This window comes from Trichomycterus rosablanca, chromosome 9 (genome assembly GCF_030014385.1).
Source record: "Trichomycterus rosablanca isolate fTriRos1 chromosome 9, fTriRos1.hap1, whole genome shotgun sequence".
Classification (NCBI taxonomy): domain Eukaryota; kingdom Metazoa; phylum Chordata; class Actinopteri; order Siluriformes; family Trichomycteridae; genus Trichomycterus; species Trichomycterus rosablanca.
The window spans coordinates 10,362,056-10,381,181 of record NC_085996.1 but is presented as its reverse complement, the minus strand read 5'-3'; the positions used below and the strand labels follow the sequence as shown (position 1 = coordinate 10,381,181).

General features: G+C 39.4%; 1 protein-coding gene across 1 annotated transcript in view; it reads left to right on the top strand.

Moving 5' to 3' along the window:
- map3k5 (mitogen-activated protein kinase kinase kinase 5) overlaps positions 1-19,126 on the top strand; it is a 58,105-nt gene that overhangs the window by 1,611 nt on the left and 37,368 nt on the right. The window contains exon 2 of the mRNA XM_063001848.1: positions 18,210-18,349. Within this exon, the coding sequence (XP_062857918.1) occupies positions 18,210-18,349 (140 nt within the window). The remainder of the gene's footprint in view (positions 1-18,209; positions 18,350-19,126) is intronic.

Genomic DNA, 19,126 nt, shown 5'->3' with positions numbered 1-19,126 from the left:
AAGGGCCTTGCTCAGGGACCCAACAGTGGCAACTTGGTGGTGGCGGGGCTTGAACCGGCAACCTTCTGTTTACTAGTCCAGTACCTTAACCACCGAGCTATCACTGGCCCCAACCAGGCAGTAGTTACAGATTAAATAGTTTATAGATTAAATAAGTGAAATTAGATGTGCATGACTGGTATAAAACCTTGCAGTCACACCAGTTAGTTGTGGGGTACAATAGACACTCGTGATATAGACTGCCTGGCAAAGCTGCCGTTTTAAGAATGTCTTTCTTCACACGTGTGAGCTTACCCTGACTTTAATTACTCAATCTGACTCATACAAAACGTTGTTGTCAGCCCAGATCTGATCCCAAATATATATCCTTTTTGTGCTTTTAGTGAGTCCGTTAAGCTCAATGTGCTGGTCTTTTAGTAACCTGCTTTTTTTTTACAGTTTTTCCCAAATCTGGACTCTGACTGCTAGTGTGCTGCACCTCTCCTTTTTAGGGTCTAAACACTCAAATGTGTAATAAAGATAAAGTGACTCAAGGGTTAGGAAACTACATTGCCATGGGGAAGTCACATCACTACAGTGCACTTGGCAGAACCAATTTTAGTGCTTCACCCACACAATCTACACACTTCTGTTCTCTCAGTGCAGTCATTTCAGCCTGCCAGTTGATTATCATGCCCTTTATTAGCTGGATCTGGTGTATTAAACAGGGACAACTTGACGCTGGGCAGACCTTGGCAATGTCTCTGAAGACAGATTGTTCATAAAGCATTTGTCTTTTGTCATATGACTTATGGTGAAACTTGGCTGTGCTTGTGAAGGGCATTTTCTACGAATGCCATTGCTTCATGTCTTTGATACTTGATCAGCACCCTGTGGTTTTATATTTTAAGAAACTAGGCTACTGAATCGTCTGGCTGAGTGTAAGGAAATCACACTTTAGGTGTTATCCCTAATGCACAGAACTGTGTAGGTGGTCTGTGGTGCAATCAATAGCCTCTAGAACAGTTGCACAGATGCTGGATGATTTTTTTTTTTTTTCAGATTTTGTATGGGCATTCTGACTTATAATAAGCTTCATGCAGTAAATCCTAACCTGAGTCTAGCCTGCTCCAACCAGGAGATGCTCAAGACATTTCATGACGTTGGAAATAATATCACTATACGTTGAAAATATCACTATTTCGTAAAACAATTCCTAGAGCTACACTTCAGCCTTCTGAGGCTCTTAGCAACTCTTTCTCAAACTAGGTAGAATTTCCTTCCACACTATTCATTAGACACTTAATCCGCATGGACAAAAATATACAATGGATCAGTGTTTCTGAGTCCTGGTCCTGAAGTACCCATGTTTTGCATAGTCGACACACCCAGTTCAGGCTTTGTAATTAGCTGAATTTAGAAAAAGGAAATACCAAAATGTGCAGACCAGAGGTGCTCAACAGTCTGAGTAAAACATTAACAGACAGCCAAACTAATAACTAATGCTGAATTAATGCCAACATAAGTGCAAGACATTTTTTCAAGCACAGACAGTTCTGTTTGGCAGCAATGCTCCTTTTTAAGTGTTGCAACTGAGACATTTTTGACTGAAATAATTTCTAAAAGAATTTTAGAATTATATCTAAAAATGTAAAAATGCTTCAATATATTAAGCAAAAGCTTGACCTAATACACTTTATCAATAGTTTACACAACATACAGAGTCCCTCCCTGGATACAGAGACCTTCAGTTACATGAACGTTTTCTGTAGAAATCCGTTATTGGTTGATAAAAAAGAAGCAGTCTATTGCTTCACGTCAAAGAAAGTATGAGGCAGTCTGCAACCTAGTACGTCCTTGACAAGCAAGACACTGCAGAAAAAATTTGGACATGACTAATATTCAAGACAGAACAGAAGGAAAGCTTAAAAAATATGAAAAGTTTTTGTGTGCACAAACATGTTGAATCATTTAAATACAAAGTAGATACATGCTAATAGTGAATGCATTTTTCAGTATTTAATCAATAGAAAATGTATTTAAAAAAGCATTTCTTTTTTAAATCTTTGGCTTAGATATTCAGAATATCATGTCTTTCTGGCAGTAGTCATTTTATGGCCAGATAAGAAACATTTCCACCCCCGTACTGGGGTTTGCCTGGACTTCTTCCAAGCCACCCTGTTCTTTTGGTCCACACTTGAGTAGTAGTGCCAAAATCACTCCTTGTGTGACTGTTTATAACACCCACACCTCTAACACACAATGTATTTATTTTTAATAAAAAAGGTTATAATTTGGCTTGGCCTCAACATCTTCCAAAAACAGGTCTAAAGTACAAAGAATCAGGCTTTAATTTAATGGGCTGCAGATTAAACCCCCCTAGCAGATAGACTTGCAACCTGTAATTGGCACCTCGTTGGGTTAATTGGTTAATGCATGCAAGGCAGCTTTAAGTTAAAGAAGCTCAACAAGCTCATAAGTCACATTAAATGTCAGAACAACCAACTTAAAAACAGACAGTATTAAGGTGCCACTGTGGAATCTCTCTCATTAATACATAAGGTCAGAGGATATGTGTGAAATGTCACTCAGTGGGGAATAGACCTTTCAGACATTTTTGATGATAGATGGACAGGTTCAAATAAAGTTATTAGAAAGAGGAGGAGAAAAGAAAAAAGATCAAGGTGAGTGAAGAAAATAAATCTCCATCAAAGTTGCCTCTTGATTAAATAATCTAACAGAATGTGGATCCATCATGGTACAGATGGGGACAAAATTGCTAATAATATTTGTTTGGTATTTAAACCAGCTTCAAAAATTCCTCACTTTGTTCAGTTTCTGGTTTCTACATCAGTTTCAGATTTTTTTTGTTGTGTGTCATGATCACACAAATACACCCAGGATTAGTGGCAATTGGGCATATTTATAGCAGCTGTGTTTACTGTAAACACAAGAACAAAAGGAGGCGGCTTTGACATCATCATGTACTGTGTCAGGTTGCTTGAGTAGACAGGTTTTTGGTGTCACAATAGTCACAACAAGCTGTGAATGCTATAAAGGCATGCTATGTTAGTTTTTAAACTAATCTTTATCTAATGCATTTTTTAGAGTATGTGTGATTACCATGAATGATTGTTTACATCAACTTGATAGCGGGCCTTATAACCTTGATGTATTTCGTTTGGATGTCTAAAGGGAAACATGTTGGAAAATGTTGAAAATATGGTTCACGCTTGCGCTTGTCCTACAAATAGAGGATAGGTTGTTTAATAATATAGTCTGTGTAGAAATATGCATGCAGTTGGTCAAGTATTGTACTCAAGACCTCAGGAATCATATAGCTTTTCGTCACCCACTTTAACAGTTGAGCCATTGTAATGCCAACTGGCTGTTTGTTTTACTACTGATTTATTAATACATGGCATGGTGGTGCAGCTGGTACAGTGGGTGAGTACAAGTGAGATACAAAATAATAGGTCAGTGGGAACCAGAATGTTGTAAGTTTAGGGGAGCCACTGTTTAACCCTTCATAGGCGCCCAGGTGGGGCAGCGGGATATTCCGCTAGCACACCAGCGCAGAGATTTTGAACTCCTCGGTTCGAAACTCGGCGTTGCCACCGTTCGACTTGGTGCCATCTGGCAGGCATAATTGGCAGTGCCTGCAGCAGACACATTTCTGCTAGGGCGGGACGACCGGACTATGTGGGTGGGGTCTTCAAATGCTGTGTAAGGACCCTGATTGGCTGATAGAGAGGCGCCCGTGCAGAGTGCATGGGTGTAAAAGGGTTCCACAAAGGGCTGTGCGCGGTTTGGAGGAGGCGTGAGCAGCAATATACCCATCTCGACTGCAATTAGGGATCCCCCAGCAGTGGAAGACAAATTGACTACACTAAATTGGGAGAAAATGGGAGAAAATGCATAAATAAAATAGAAAAAAAAACCCTTCATAAAGACACTGAACCATCAAGCGCTCAGATGTGTGCTTACAAAGTATCTCACTTGTTAATCATTATTTTTACTCTTTTTAAAAGCACTTTAGATTAAATATCTGTGAAATGTAAATATAAAATAGCTATTCACTGGAAAGCCCTGCTGCTTCTTTGTTGGCTTTGTTTTCTGCAAACATTTGAATCATTCAGTAAGCTGTTGTCTGAGATTCTTGGAGAAGAACAGTGGGACGGCAGAGGCATGTCGAGGCACGTCAGAAACCACTGTGCTGGCTTCCCAAAGATAATGTCATGACACTAACACAGCTGTGCTTGGCATTACAACACTGAACATCGGTTAAATGCAATAACGCCTTTATTATCATGTGATTCATGAGTCATTATGCATATAATACCAGTAATTACCATCATTGTTTAAACACATTTAAGAAAACGGGTGTGTATAGGTGGAAATGAAAAGAACAGATAGACTTTCTTGCTAAAAAATATATGGACTGATTTTTCAGTTTAGGTGTCTCAGTCACACCTTTTGATAACAGGTGTAAAAAATCAACTGTATAAAACAGGTTATGTGCTTTAAACATTCACCAATGCAATTCTGAATGAACACACACCTAAATATTATGGAACGGCTTCCAAGAATTGTGGATTCAATTGTTATATAACAGCTTCCAATAATTGTGGACTAAAATGTTATAGAACAGCTTCCAAGAATTGTGGACTGAAATGTAACTGACACTGTCTTAAAGGACAAGGGAAAACTGATGGATGTGATGGAATGTTGCCCTGTCCAGAGTATCCCTGCCTCGTACTTAGTATCTTCATGGCCATCTGCGACCCTGAACTAGATAAAGCCATTGATGGCGGTTTGACATTTTTGATCTTGAACAATCAGATACTAAAGAACTCCAGGTCTACAGAAGTCAGTCTCTCACAAGTAGTAAAGCTTGTTTAACTACATGTTTGTAGAGTGAGATGCTTCTATGACTTTATTGTAAACCATTAAGCCAGTGACAAATTCAATTAGTTTACTAGTTGACAAGATATTAGGGTTAATGCAAAATTATGGGCTTATTGTGTACAGATGTTCTTTGGCAATTTAAGATTATTTTAGTTTCATTAATTTAAATAATGTTTGAACTCAATACACTCTTTTCCAATAGGTTTCTATTATGCTGAGTGGCAAATAACAATCTGATTAGGCAGGCTGAAATAAGGTCAAATCAACTATAATGAAACAGGCTAAATGGAAAGGAGGTGACACAGGGACATTATTTGCATTCCATCATGGGATCATGGGTTTTTCCTTCCCTTGTCCAAATGATAGGCAATACATAGATTTTCAGCCTTGTGTTAAGTTTGAGTCTTCAAATGAATTTGGGCTTAAAATACATTTTATGAGGCCATTATTTATTTAGGATATTTGATTTCTGCAGTATGATGTTTTAAACCCTGTATTTAACAATCTTTGTAATGCTGATTAAAATGAAAAGTGACTGAGAAATTCAATTCCTATATTTCTGATTAAATTACCTACTCAGTGTTCAGCTCTGTTAAGGTGCTATCTTCCTGCACCAACCGTAGTATACGATCACTGTGTGTCTGCCTCCAGGTCAGATCTGCCCTTTGAGATTGATATTTGCATCAGAGGCGACCAGACGCTGTATTCATTACTCACCAACTGACAAAGAGAGAAAGCGGGGGAGAGAATAAGCAATTAAAACTGGACTAATACAATGCAAACACACTCTATGATGTGCGCCATATGGTAATTACTACTAGTTAATAGAAAATAGTGGTCTGTCTGTGAACATCTACAGCCAGAGATTATATAAACACCTCTCCAACTGGAATCCACCTGTTGCAATGTAAATCATTGTACATGATTAGGAAAGGCAGACAACTCAGTCTATAAGGCCATGGTTTGTACTGCATTGTCAGGACTAAAACCAAGCCATGATGTCCAAGGATATAAAACAGTATATATGAGTGTTCCCAGGACCACAATGGCCTCAATAAATGTAAAAATGGAAGAGGCATGAAACAATCGTCTAAATTCTTCCTAGAGTTGGCTAAATGGCCAATATGGGCATTTGGGCAAGACAGGCCTTGGACAGAGAGATATGAAACAACTCAATGGTCAAGAACTCTAAATGTCCTGTGCAGAGATTGGAGAAACTGTTGAATGGACAACCAAGTAGCACTTCATGAATGGAGCCTTTATGGAAGAATGGCAGGACAGATGCCACTGTTGAGTTTGCTCAGTGGCATGTAAAGTACTTTAAATTGTAAATTTAACGAATTGGGTAGATGGGCACCAGTGATGAAAAAGAGGCACTGTGCATAACCTAGCTAAATCTTTTCTACAGTAAAACATAGTGGTGGTACCATCATGCTATGAGGGTGTTTCCCAGGAGCAAAAATGAAGAGACAGATTAATGCAGCCAAATACAAGAACATTCTTAAAGAAAACTTCATCCAGAGCATGTGATCTGTCTAGTCAGACCATCTCTGCTGCAGCTCAGAACAAAATTACACACACAGTATTCCACAGCTGGAATCTTCACGTGCTCTGTTGGCTATTGCAAGGTGTTTGGTTTATTTTGGCATGGATCAGAGAGAGCAGGGTCAGGAGTCTCTGTAGCACAGACTGTACTGTTCCCTACAGAGAGACAGTGTTAGAAAGAACAGTAAGCGAGGATGATGGGCCAAGGAAAAGAAGAAAAAGATACAAAAAGCAGAGGGAGAGGGAGCTTTCAAGTCAAATGAGTCATAACTATCTATTTATCAGAATACACCATTGCACCTTATTTTTAGTGTGCATGTTCATTTGCTAAGCACTTTATAAGGAACACCTATGTGTTACAAACATTCATTTATTATTTTTTAAGCTACACCTACCATATAAATGAACTTTTTGGGAATACATTTACTGAATATAGTTCATTCATTGCTCTGTACACTGGATTTTTTTAAGCTCTTTGGTATTACTAACGATATGGTATTATACCCTTAATTGATAGCAATGATGGGCGTCATGGTGGCTCGGTAGGTAGCACTGTCGCCTCACAGCAAGAAGGTTTTGGGTTTGATCCCCAGGCGGGGTGGTCCGGGTCCTTTCTGTGTGGAGTTTGCATGTTCTCCCCGTGTCTGCGGGGGTTTCCTCCGGGAGCTCCGGTTTCCTCCCACAGTCCAAAAACATGCAGTCATGTTAGACACTGAATTGCCCTATAGGTGAATGGGTGTGTGTATGTGTGTCTGCCCTGCGATGGACTGGCATCCTGTCCAGGGTGTTACTGTGTGCCTTGTGCCCATTGAAAAGCTGGGATAGGCTCCAGCACCCAGCGACCCTGATTGGATAAGCGGTTAAGTGAGTGAGTGAGTGCACTGTCCAACACCTCAATTCAACATCATAGGTTTTTCAATTGGGTTGAGACTTGGCAACCATGAAGGCCATAGCATATGATTAACAACATGTGTTTTAAACCATTCAGTGACCCATAGTGCACTGTGGATGGGAACACAGTGAACCTTCGTTCAGGATAGAAATGTTTTATCATTTTAATTAGTTACGATAACTTTGTATAGATTTGCAGTGATACACCTCTAAGGGAAAGTGGACCAATACTTGCCATATATTAATATTTTCGATATTTATTGATTTATTGATCCCTTAATTATTACAAATTGTCTATGGCACCAAATCAGTGCCAAAATAGTGTCTCTTCCACTGTGCATCACAATTAGGGTTAGAAATTGCTCTTGGTGTGCACTGTCTTCTGTTTTTCAAATGTTATGTTGTGGATTTCAACCATAGTCACAAGTGTTCTTTTGTAAGCTTAGGACATGAAGCTTTGTTTTTGGAGTATTTTATTTGTCGTGTTTTTCATATAGTGGACACATAATAAGATATTCTAGCATGTTCTTGGGGTCATAACAAACACTAAGTAGTAAGTCATGGATAGGTAATGTGAACAATACAAGCACATTCGTTGAGTTTGCAGCATATTAAATACATTTATCTGCTACCTACTGGCAACTCAGTGTTGACAGTAGAAACAATAAACAAAGAGTTACCAAGCTGTATTATACTATGTAGGTGTAGTAGTCGAATAATACATGTGGGAACAGTGAGAGGACAACAAATATTTAACCACTTATGTGGTTGCTATTTAATATACTTTCAAGTGCATTTATATCCATTGGAAATGTGCACTTTGTGCTTAAAAAACAAAAATCACAGTAAAATGATTCGGAAATATATTGACAGTACAAATAAATATAATTAGTACTTTTTGCAAAGCCTTCATGGCAATTTGAGCTTCAAGACGTACAGTAATTAGCTTTCTGCAGCATTGTGGTTCAAATTTTGCTAGATTTTTGAGGTCCCTGTGATACATTTTTAATAAAATTCAAATTAGGAAATTGGCAAGGCCATACAAACACTTCCCTTTTCTTTGTAGAAGCCAGTCTTAAGTTATTTTGTCTTTCTTTTTCAGGGTACAGATTTAATTTTCTGGCTGATATTAACTTCCCTTGAAGTTATTTTGTAGTAGCTTTTGTAGAGTGGCAGCCCTATATTGCTTCACTATTGGAATGGTGTCTTTGAAATCAACTCTGCAGTCTTTCTTTCCTCAAACATGATGAGCTGAATTGTTGTCAAAGAATTCTATTTTATTGTTTAATCTAATCAGTGTAATAAATTGTCGTAATTCTTGTGTATACAGATGCACCATGCTTTTTCTTTTTTAGTTTTAGGTAAGGTGTACAAACAGGGATGATTAGAGTGAAGAATATTGCTTATTTTTTACTTTGTAACTGTTGTACCTGCAACTCTTTTTTAAAATATGCATTTTCTCCCATTTCCCTCCCAATTTAGCGCACTCAATTTGTCTTCCGCTGCTGAGGGAAACCCGATTGCATTTGAGGAGAGCACGTCGCTGTACACGCCTCTGCTGACACATGCACAGCCCTCCTCTTCTTGCCCCTGCATTCTGCACAGGCGTCTCTTCCGACAGTTGGGGTCCTTACACAGCGTGTGAAGTACTCACCCACCCATACATAGTCCGGCCCCCACCCTGCATACGGTGGCCAATTAGTATCTGCTGCAGGCACTGCCAATTATGCCCGCCAGATGGTGCAGAATCTCGGTGCTGGTGTCCTAGCGGAATATCCCGCTGCGCCACCTGGGCGCCATTGCAACACTTTTTAAATGACTGTTGGCTTCTCTTTTAGAATACTTCTTATTGGTCCCAGAGCATGTTACATTTTTCATGCCACACCTGTCCAAGGACTATTTAGGGTTCCATTAACTTTATATTTAGGATTAATTCATTTCTAAAAGAGGTTGAAAGTTTGATTTGAAGGAACTTCAGTGGTCTGCTCAGAGCCCAGGCCTTTTCATCCCCCTGAACACTGACTGTAAAAATTACATTTGATTGTCAAGCAGCTGTTAGTACTCCACAGAGTGGAACTAGAAGCTTAGTAAAAGCTTGGCAGCTTGGCTTTCCAGATGATCAGCAGCCGTACATGTGTGAGTACTTGCACTATCAGTGTAGTTTCATTGCTGTGCAGAAGTAGCAGAGTGAGAAACTCTTCCTGCTGTGATAAGACAGGAAGTGAAAGTGATGTAGATTGAGGCCAGTGGCAGTTTTCTTGTGTGCTTGTGCATAAAATCAAACGTTTCATTCCAAGTTTATTTAAAATAGTTAATGATTTATAAAACCTACTAATAAAATAAAATACTTTTGTATAGGTTAAGAATATTGGGTAGTAAAACTGGTACAACTGGCCAGTAGGAAGCAGAATGAGCATTTGAATAATTGTTTTGTTTAGGAAATAATTAAATATTCAAATTACAAAATAATTCATTTCTTCATTCATTCACCAGCCTGTCTGGACGCTCATCAGACACAGTTAGCCATGTCTGAAGGAGGGAAGGCTGGATGGTGTATTACCTTATTGCCACTGCAACATTGACTCTGACTGTCTAGCTGAGGCAACAGCATGAGAAATGGAGGAATAATTTTGAGTACAGCGGTATCTCCCATTGGTGTCAGCCACTGCTGGTTGATAAGAAGATGAGCTTGATGGTCTCACCTGTGTTAAAGAGGGCATGTGCTAGTCTGTGATCCTTTTCAGCCAGCATGGAGGTGGAGGTTAACAGTTCACTTTGGGCTATTGGTATTTTACGATTAGCTTCTCCCAGTCACTGAAATATGGGCACATTTGTGGTTTGGCTTTGTTCTCATGACCTGCAGAACATTTAAACATTTAAAAATGAACTCCGGGTAATTTTTAGTCAGCCAAGACACTTTACACACCTTTTTTTCCAAACAAGCAAAGGTGGAGCTTCAATGAACATCATAACAGGAGAAACAAGCTGGTCTAATTCATTTTGGAGTAACGTCTAGGAAAAGTTCTGCTCTTATTAAGTGCAGGAATGTAATTTTAAGAACAATATTCATTGTTGCTCGTGTTGCTCTTGTTTCCTGCTCTTGGCTAACCTCAATTGACCAAAAATACCAAAAGAATTACACCTGCTTCCTCTGTGGGTTTGGACTCTTGATTTTCTGGGTGGACTGTTGTTCACCCTACAGCCTTTCTTTGCTCTTTATTGTTCAGAAGTATTTATGGATTGGCATTTAATCATTCCCTCGATTGTTTTTGGTTTTGGAACATGACTCAGGATTCTGAATTTAGTAACAGCAGGAGTCAATACTGCTGAGCTTGTCTGGCAAGTTAAATAATGTGTTAATATTGGGACACCTGCCACACAATTCTCTCTCTTTCTTTTTCTGTAGGATAAAAACCGCTGAATGAAACTTCATTAGACCACACAAAAACCCAGACGGGTGTCTGGTATGCACCAGTTGTACATTTTGTTTATTACTGTAATAGGTTCCATCTTTCAAGATCTAGTTAGCTTTTATAGCAACATGATTATGATCATGAAAAATTATGTAACCATTTGTTATTCTAGAATGATTGTCACAACCTTGGATTTTTATGTTCCATCAGGAACCATAATGTGCAAATTAGACACTCATTTTACCAAACAAGACCACAACTGTTAAAAAATCTTTGCTTTTAAGCTTTTAAACTAGTAGTATTTTTGTAGCGATTCTGCACAAGATGATGGATTGTACTAGGCTTGTTGAGCAGCAGTGGTGAACAGCAGCTGTACTAAGGTCTGACCACAGTTGTTTGATTTGGCAAAGAATGTAGGTTTTTATTTACAATAATTCAATAATAATACAACATTTGATTTCCCACTAATCCCGATCAGGTTACAGATCATTGATAGTGTGAAAACTGCCACTAGGTCTCTAGGTCTTTGTAGTGTAACACCTTGAATATATTAACATTACCAGTTGCATTTAGTTGCAGTCACTGACTTTAACTTGGTATGACAGTCGGTGTAAATTTCATATTTTCACCACATGTTTTTAATAGACTGATTTTGTGCTTTTGCTTTGTTTTGAATGCCTAATTAACTTTATTTGTTCTATGGACATACTGATTAACCTTAGAAAGAATGTTCCGAAAATACTAATAAACGACCTGTTTATACTTGTAATCTAAAACAGCTTATCCACAATTTTTTTCAGGTGTTCAGAGGATTGGATACATCTGACTTTGTACATCTTTGATCCAGGTTCAAACAAAGACAATGACAAACATAGTTAAATAGCTTCCAATATATTTTTTAGAACAGATAAACAAGACCCCATAATGTTGAGGGTCTTTCAATAACAGGTGTTTTCACAGACAGGAGTTTTAAACATCTTTTCTAGTGGTACTTTCAGCATTTAATATAGCATTTAATATTCTTTATTGCCAATTTGACCTAAAAAGTACAGTAGAGGTTAACCTTTGCTTGTTCATGCAAAGCCTTGGTGTTGATGGGAAACCTGCAGCACTTTTATTGAGGTCAGCTTTTCACACGCTGTCAGACGGTAACCTTAGCCATGACCCCTATACCTGTCTGAGTGAGACGAAAGTAGACAATACCCAGTCTGGTTGTAGTACATACAGCAGTGGGGGAAGGGGGAGAAGTATTTAACCACCTTAGTTTGTCATGTAGCTTTTTAAAAACTGCCTTTCATTTAATTCAGTTAACCATGCAAACCAGTCAGTGAACCCAATTATCCCACCACATGGGACTGTTTTAATAAATTTTACTCCAATTTTATCATTCATAATTTATCACTTCCTCTACTGCTACTGAGCATCACTCCTGACCAAGGATTGCTGTTTATCACATGCCCCCTACAACATATATGCCGTAGCTGACTGCTTCTATTTACATGCAAGGCAAGTTCATATACAAATCCATATAAGGCATAGAGAGTCATTCACTGACCTCCATTACTCCCCATCTCTGTGCGGGTGCCATCGATCAGCCAGCAGAGGTCATAACTGCAGCAGTTATGTGGACCCCCACTGGCATTCCCACCTTCGGACGAGCCAATCATTGTCCATATAGCTGCCCAGCCTGCTGGTAGCAGAACTGAGATTTGAACTTGTGAGTTCGGGATGTCAGCTCTGGTGTGTTTGTGTGTTTTTAATGCTGCACCACTTAAGTCCCACACCACATGGGACTTTTACTGTACTGAACACTAAGCAGCAGGCATTGTGGGTAAAGGACATCCTTGTTTTCTTTTTCTCTGAAACATATGCTGCTGAGTTGACTTACCAAACCACATACATTTTTTACCACTGCTTTTGGGTCCAGGTTTTATGCTTCTACATTAAGTTAGGCATAATTATATATTGGTAAGGATACTATTATTATTAAAAATGGCCTTCATGCCATGAATTCCATTTTTGTAAAGCTGTCAGTTTATGGCTTATGGAGACTGGGCCATTCAGTTCTGTGTGTTTTTTTTTTTTAGCTGTATTTTTTTTTTTTTTAGAAACTATTCTTATCATTGTCTTTATTTGAATTGGGCTTTTGGATTTTCCACCCACGTCTGAAACTCTCCTTTCCTCTAGCCGCTCCCCTCAGACTCATACACACACCCCTGTGCTGAAATTCCACTCATTCCTCAATGATTTAGAGATTGTCCAGGCCCTTGTTGGTAGACAAATACTTTGTCTTAAAGGGAATGTTCAGCTTTGAAGTTTCCAGAAGTCATTAACACACAAACATGTCGGCACTAGTCGCATTGTTGAAATGCTTTTACCAGCTATGTTATCTGGAGTTTCAAGCTCACTGTAGATGTGAGCAATGCCTCAAGCGTGGACCACAGACTACTGGTACGATAGAAAGGCTCCAACTTCATGAGAGTGTTATCTGACTTATTTACTTTGTAAGAACATGGGTTGCATGGGTAAATCTGTGGCAGTGCAGTGGTGCACCATTGATTAGGAATAGCCTTTTGTCTGATTGCAGGCTTTGAGTCCATTTCAGAATATCAGTTTGTATTATAAAGCAGAAGTTAACATGATATAATGATTGTGTGCAAAGCTTGGTGTCCAAAACTAACTACTGGTGTCTTGGCTTAATGAACAATATTGCTGTATTACAGTCATGACAGTGTGTGCGTTAGCTGTCTGAAGTTTTATAATATTGTCCTTGCTGTAAGTGCTTTTGTGAGTGCTTGTACAGTAACATAACCTCATGATTTTAAAAACTGAACAAGGTAGTGTTTCCTTACCCAAACCTGTTACCTAAAGTGTATTATTAGGGGTCTACCCTATTGTTTTGTTAAGATTTTTCTTCTTCTTTTTATAAAATGATATGCACAGACCAAACCTTAAGTCGTACAGACATAAGACTTGGTCAACAGGTAGTAGTCCCTACCGCTCTATTAGTGTCACCAGAGCTGAGATCTCAAATACATCGGCTGAGTGGCTACATGAACAACGATTGGCCTGTTGTTCAGATAAGGGGCGGGACTAAAAGCCGGATGGGGGCTCTCTCCCAGACTAGTGCGATTACGACCTCTGCTGGCTGGTTGGTGGCGCCTGCAAGGAGATAGGGAAGGAGTGCGGTAGGGGGTGTGGCTCTCCGTACACAGCGCTGTACCGCACTGCGCTCGTCAAGTGTAGGTGATAAGATGTTCGATTGCTGTGCACGTTTCGGAGGGTGCGTCGAGCAGCCTCGTCCTCCCCAATCAGGAGCAGGGACCAGCATTAGCGCGCATAGAAATTGGATGCGCTAAAGTGGGAGAAAATGGGAGGAAAAATACTTTAAGGTCCATAAGTTCTACCCCATATGACGTAGAGATGAAATTCTCTTTCTCCCAATTACAAATCTCATGCCCTACACAAAGCCCCAAGAACCATATAACTCCACCCACTTTAATTTTGAGTTTGAGCTTTGAATTATTTAACTGAAATCACAGATTTTTGAGTGTGAATTTTTGAGTCTCTATTTTCTCACCCTACAGTGTATCACAAAAGTGAGTACACCCCTCACATTTCTGCAGATATTTAAGTATATCTTTTCATGGGACAACACTGACAAAATGACACTTTGACACAATGAAAAGTAGTCTGTGTGCAGCTTATATAACAGTGTAAATTTATTCTTCCCTCAAAATAACTCAATATACAGCCATTAATGTCTAAACCACCTGCAACAAAAGTGAATACACCCCTAAGAGACTACACCCCTAAATGTCCAAATTGAGCACTGCTTGTCATTTTCCCTCCAAAATGTCATGTGATTTGTTAGTGTTACTAGGTCTCAGGTGTGCATAGGAAGCAGGTGTGTTCAATTTAGTAGTACAGCTCTCACACTCTCTCATACTGGTCACTGAAAGTTCCAACATGGCACCTCATGGCAAAGAACTCTCTGAGGATCCTAAAAGACGAATTGTTGCGCTACATGAAGATGGCCAAGGCTACAAGAAGATTGCCAACACCCTGAAACTGAGCTGCAGCACAGTGGCCAAGATCATCCAGCGTTTTAAAAGAGCAGGGTCCACTCAGAACAGACCTCGCGTTGGTCGTCCAAAGAAGCTGAGTGCACGTGCTCAGCGTCACATCCAACTGCTGTCTTTGAAAGATAGGCGCAGGAGTGCTGTCAGCATTGCTGCAGAGATTGAAAAGGTGGGGGGTCAGCCTGTCAGTGCTCAGACCATACGCCGCACACTACATCAAATTGGTCTGCATGGCTGTCACCCCAGAAGGAAGCCTCTTCTGAAGTCTCTACACAAGAAAGCCCGCAAACAGTTTGCTGAAGACATGTCAACAAAGGACATGGATTACTGGAACCATGTCCTATGGTCTGATGAGACCAAGATTAATTTGTTTGGTTCAGATGGTCTCAAGCATGTGTGGCGGCAATCAGGTGAGGAGTACAAAGATAAGTGTGTCATGCCTACAGTCAAGCATGGTGGTGGGAATGCCATGGTCTGGGGCTGCATGAGTGCAGCAGGTGTTGGGGAGTTACATTTCATTGAGGGACACATGAACTCCAATATGTACTGTGAAATACTGAAGCAGAGCATGATCCCCTCCCTCCGGAAACTGGGTCGCAGGGCAGTGTTCCAGCATGATAATGACCCCAAACACACCTCTAAGACGACCACTGCTTTATTGAAGAGGCTGAGGGTAAAGGTGATGGACTGGCCAAGCATGTCTCCAGACCTAAACCCAATAGAACATCTTTGGGGCATCCTCAAGCGGAAGGTGGAGGAGCGCAAAGTCTCGAATATCCGCCAGCTCCGTGATGTCGTCATGGAGGAGTGGAAAAGCATTCCAGTGGCAACCTGTGAAGCTCTGGTAAACTCCATGCCCAGGAGAGTTAAGGCAGTTCTGGGAAATAATGGTGGCCACACAAAATATTGACACTTCAGGAACTTTCACTAAGGGGTGTACTCACTTTTGTTGCCGGTGGTTTAGACATTAATGGCTGTATATTGAGTTATTTTGAGGGAAGAATAAATTTACACTGTTATATAAGCTGCACACAGACTACTTTTCATTGTGTCAAAGTGTCATTTTGTCAGTGTTGTCCCATGAAAAGATATACTTAAATATCTGCAGAAATGTGAGGGGTGTACTCACTTTTGTGATACACTGTATGTACTTAAACGTGGTTTCAAAGGAACCCTGAGAACTTCATTAATTATCTAATCATGTTGGAATTTTAAGGGTTGTTGCCAGATGCCAATCAAAAACATGGGTGGGGCAAGCCAAGCATAGAACTCTAATGGAAAGCATTTCTCAGATTGTCACCAAACTTTAGAGGCACATACCACAGGAGGTTTATAGGCTGTTGCAAAAAAATATGGTGTAACTGCAGTGCCAGGTGGCACAATAACATGCAAGATAATGTTACGCAAACAAAGATACGATTGGCATAATGCTTCTGTGCTTAGACATCGGAAATCGCAGCTTGGTGCTGTATTGGACTTTGTTGTCAAACTATCTGCTGATCCTATTCAGTCAAACCAAGTCTGGCTTGAATTAATACTATTTTTTTAATCATTATCTCTCCCTGTTGCTGTTGAATGAGTGCTGTCACTTTAAACATAGGGTTAATACTGTTCAGTATCATATCCAAGATAGTCCCTATTGTCTAACCGGCAGATCTTCTGAGACACAAACAAACATCAGAGGAAATGACTTTCCGCTAATATTTACATGCATCAAGAGACATGCTGCTCTTGGGGACAGGCCCTATGGAAATCAGCCGCTTAGCACCTACGCACACATGCACACTGACTTACACACGTACAAACATGTGGATAGACTCAGTAGTTTTAGCATAAATGTGCAGTATTTCAGTTTTTTATTGCTTAAGAACTTGATGTGCTCACTATTTTTACAGAACAAAGCTACTCAGAATAGAAAAACATTCAGTGTCTCATGTTACTCTAATTATCTGATTGAGTTTGACCCGCTTGGTCTATTTTAGTGTACAGACTATTTTTAAAAAGGTGTCTTCAGATTAACAAGGCTGCATTAAAACACTTTTCCAAAAACGAAAAAACAAAAAATAATTGGTCTTTAATTGTGCTACTTGCTGATAACTATTTCCACTGTTACTTTAGGCAGCTCATCTTTTGCCTCTTCTGACAATCACAATAAATGTTCGACTTCAGGCACGTCTAAAACAATTATTTGCTTAGATCATTTGCAGTCAAAAATGGGGACATTTAGTTTTTTGGCAGACCTGTTTTTCCAGTTATACAAGACCAGGCTTTTATTTCTTGCAACAGGGGGAGAGCAATAATGCTCAAGACCAACAGAGTTGCCAGTATTTGTGAACATTGTTGACAGTAATTAACACGTAGTAATCCCGAGCCCTTGTGGTATCATCCATCACAGTATTATGCTGCTTTTCTCACACAGGGATTTGTCTAAATTTCCAGAATCCTTTAATCATATTATGCGCTGTTAAGGTAAAATATAAAAAAATAACTTGCAGTTGCTACTTGAGAAACTTTGTTGTAAACTGTTGGATGATTCACATGATTCACTGATGTAAGACGTGGTGACCCTTGATTATAAGGAACTAGGCCTCCTTTAATACCCAAGCATGATTGCATCATCTGTTTTAGATGTTTTTGAACATTTTATGTGGTTCAGAGTGACCAGATATCTACAAAAACAGTTTTGTAGTGGTTTTTTATTTAAATACAGGCCAAGGAAACAACAAACCACAGTTTTTTAGGTTGTATTCTACACACTGTCTCAACTTTTTAAACATTTTACAGTTTGAATAAGAATATAATAGTAATATAATACAGATATAATTGGCTAGGTCAGGGGAGAGGGGGGGGTGATGGTCCTGTGATAGATTGTTACTGCATTGCGTTCAGTGATTCTGGGGAAACCAGACCTGCCACAACCCTTACCAGGATGAAGTGGTGGATAGACATTAAAATAAAATAAAGAAGAGTGAATATTTTTATTGAAAATTGTATTAAAAATTTTAATTGAAAATTGGGACTCCCTTTAGTTCAGCTGCCATGTTGAGTGTTATGCTCTTATTTACAGTACAGTGAAATTTACAGTACAGTGTAATTTTACCATTTTGTTGATAGCTAATATTCCAAGGTTTACACTGAGCTTCTTTATAGTACTAATTGTAATGTTAACCAATTATATATTTAGTATAACAAACATCATGCATTTTGTATGTTAAATATTTAGGACTTAAGAATACGACCAGTTATTATTATTTATAATAATAATATTGGTAGTATTATGGTTGCAGCTGTTTGGAAACATTGTACAGAAGCACAGTTGTGTCTCTAAGAAGATCCAAGTTTTTGCTGTGAGCCATACTAAGTTTACCACCTTGTTCTCTGTCTGTTTCAGATATTGCTGTAGTGGAAATGACAGACGCTTTCCGCCAGCCGTCTCTATTTTATCACCTGGGAGTAAGAGAGAGTTTTAGCATGGCCAACAATATCATTCTGTACTGTGACTCCAACTCTGACTCACTTCAGAACCTACAGGTACATTAATCCAACTTAAACCTTAAACTATTTTTCTTAAATGGCTTACCTTACCTATCACACGATTTCTTAATACAGTCAGAACATTACAGGGATCATGTCATAGACACAGAAGTTACATGTTTAGGCTTGAATCAAAGTTGAATCTGGAACTTGGTGATCCAGACTGTCGATGGGATCCAGGAGCTGCTCAACAGCTTGCTATTGAAAGTGGTTAGAGGAAAATAGTGAAACTGGTTCAAGCTATTGTAACCACTCTTTACAATCATGGTGGGCGGAAATGCATCTTAGAACAGCACAATCAGTCTTGCACAATACGTTGACTTGGGTTACAGCAGCAAAAGACCATATCAGGTTCTACTCTTCTCAAAGAAAAACAGAGAACTTGGGCTACAGTGGAGACTTAAAGATTGTAAAACAGTTTAAGATTGTAAAATACGGCCTCGTCATATGACTTTTGATTTCTGCACCAACATGCATATGATAGAGTTTGAATTTGGTGTAAATACCAAAAATCAATTGCTGTATCAGCAGATTTAAGTTGGTTGTGGTGGTACTGGTGTGGGGGATGTTTTCTCTGCACACTTTGGCCCTCCTAATACAACAGACCTCAACTATAGTTTAACAATGTGAATTAAAAACTAGAGAGGTGCATTTCCTGAAGGAAATGCGAGTGTGATTGCAGTGCAGCCGGTGGGCGGGGCTGCGTATCCAAATGCTGTATCCAAGTCGGGGTGTCATCAACGGGCTGTACAATTTAGAGTTGGAACGGTGTTG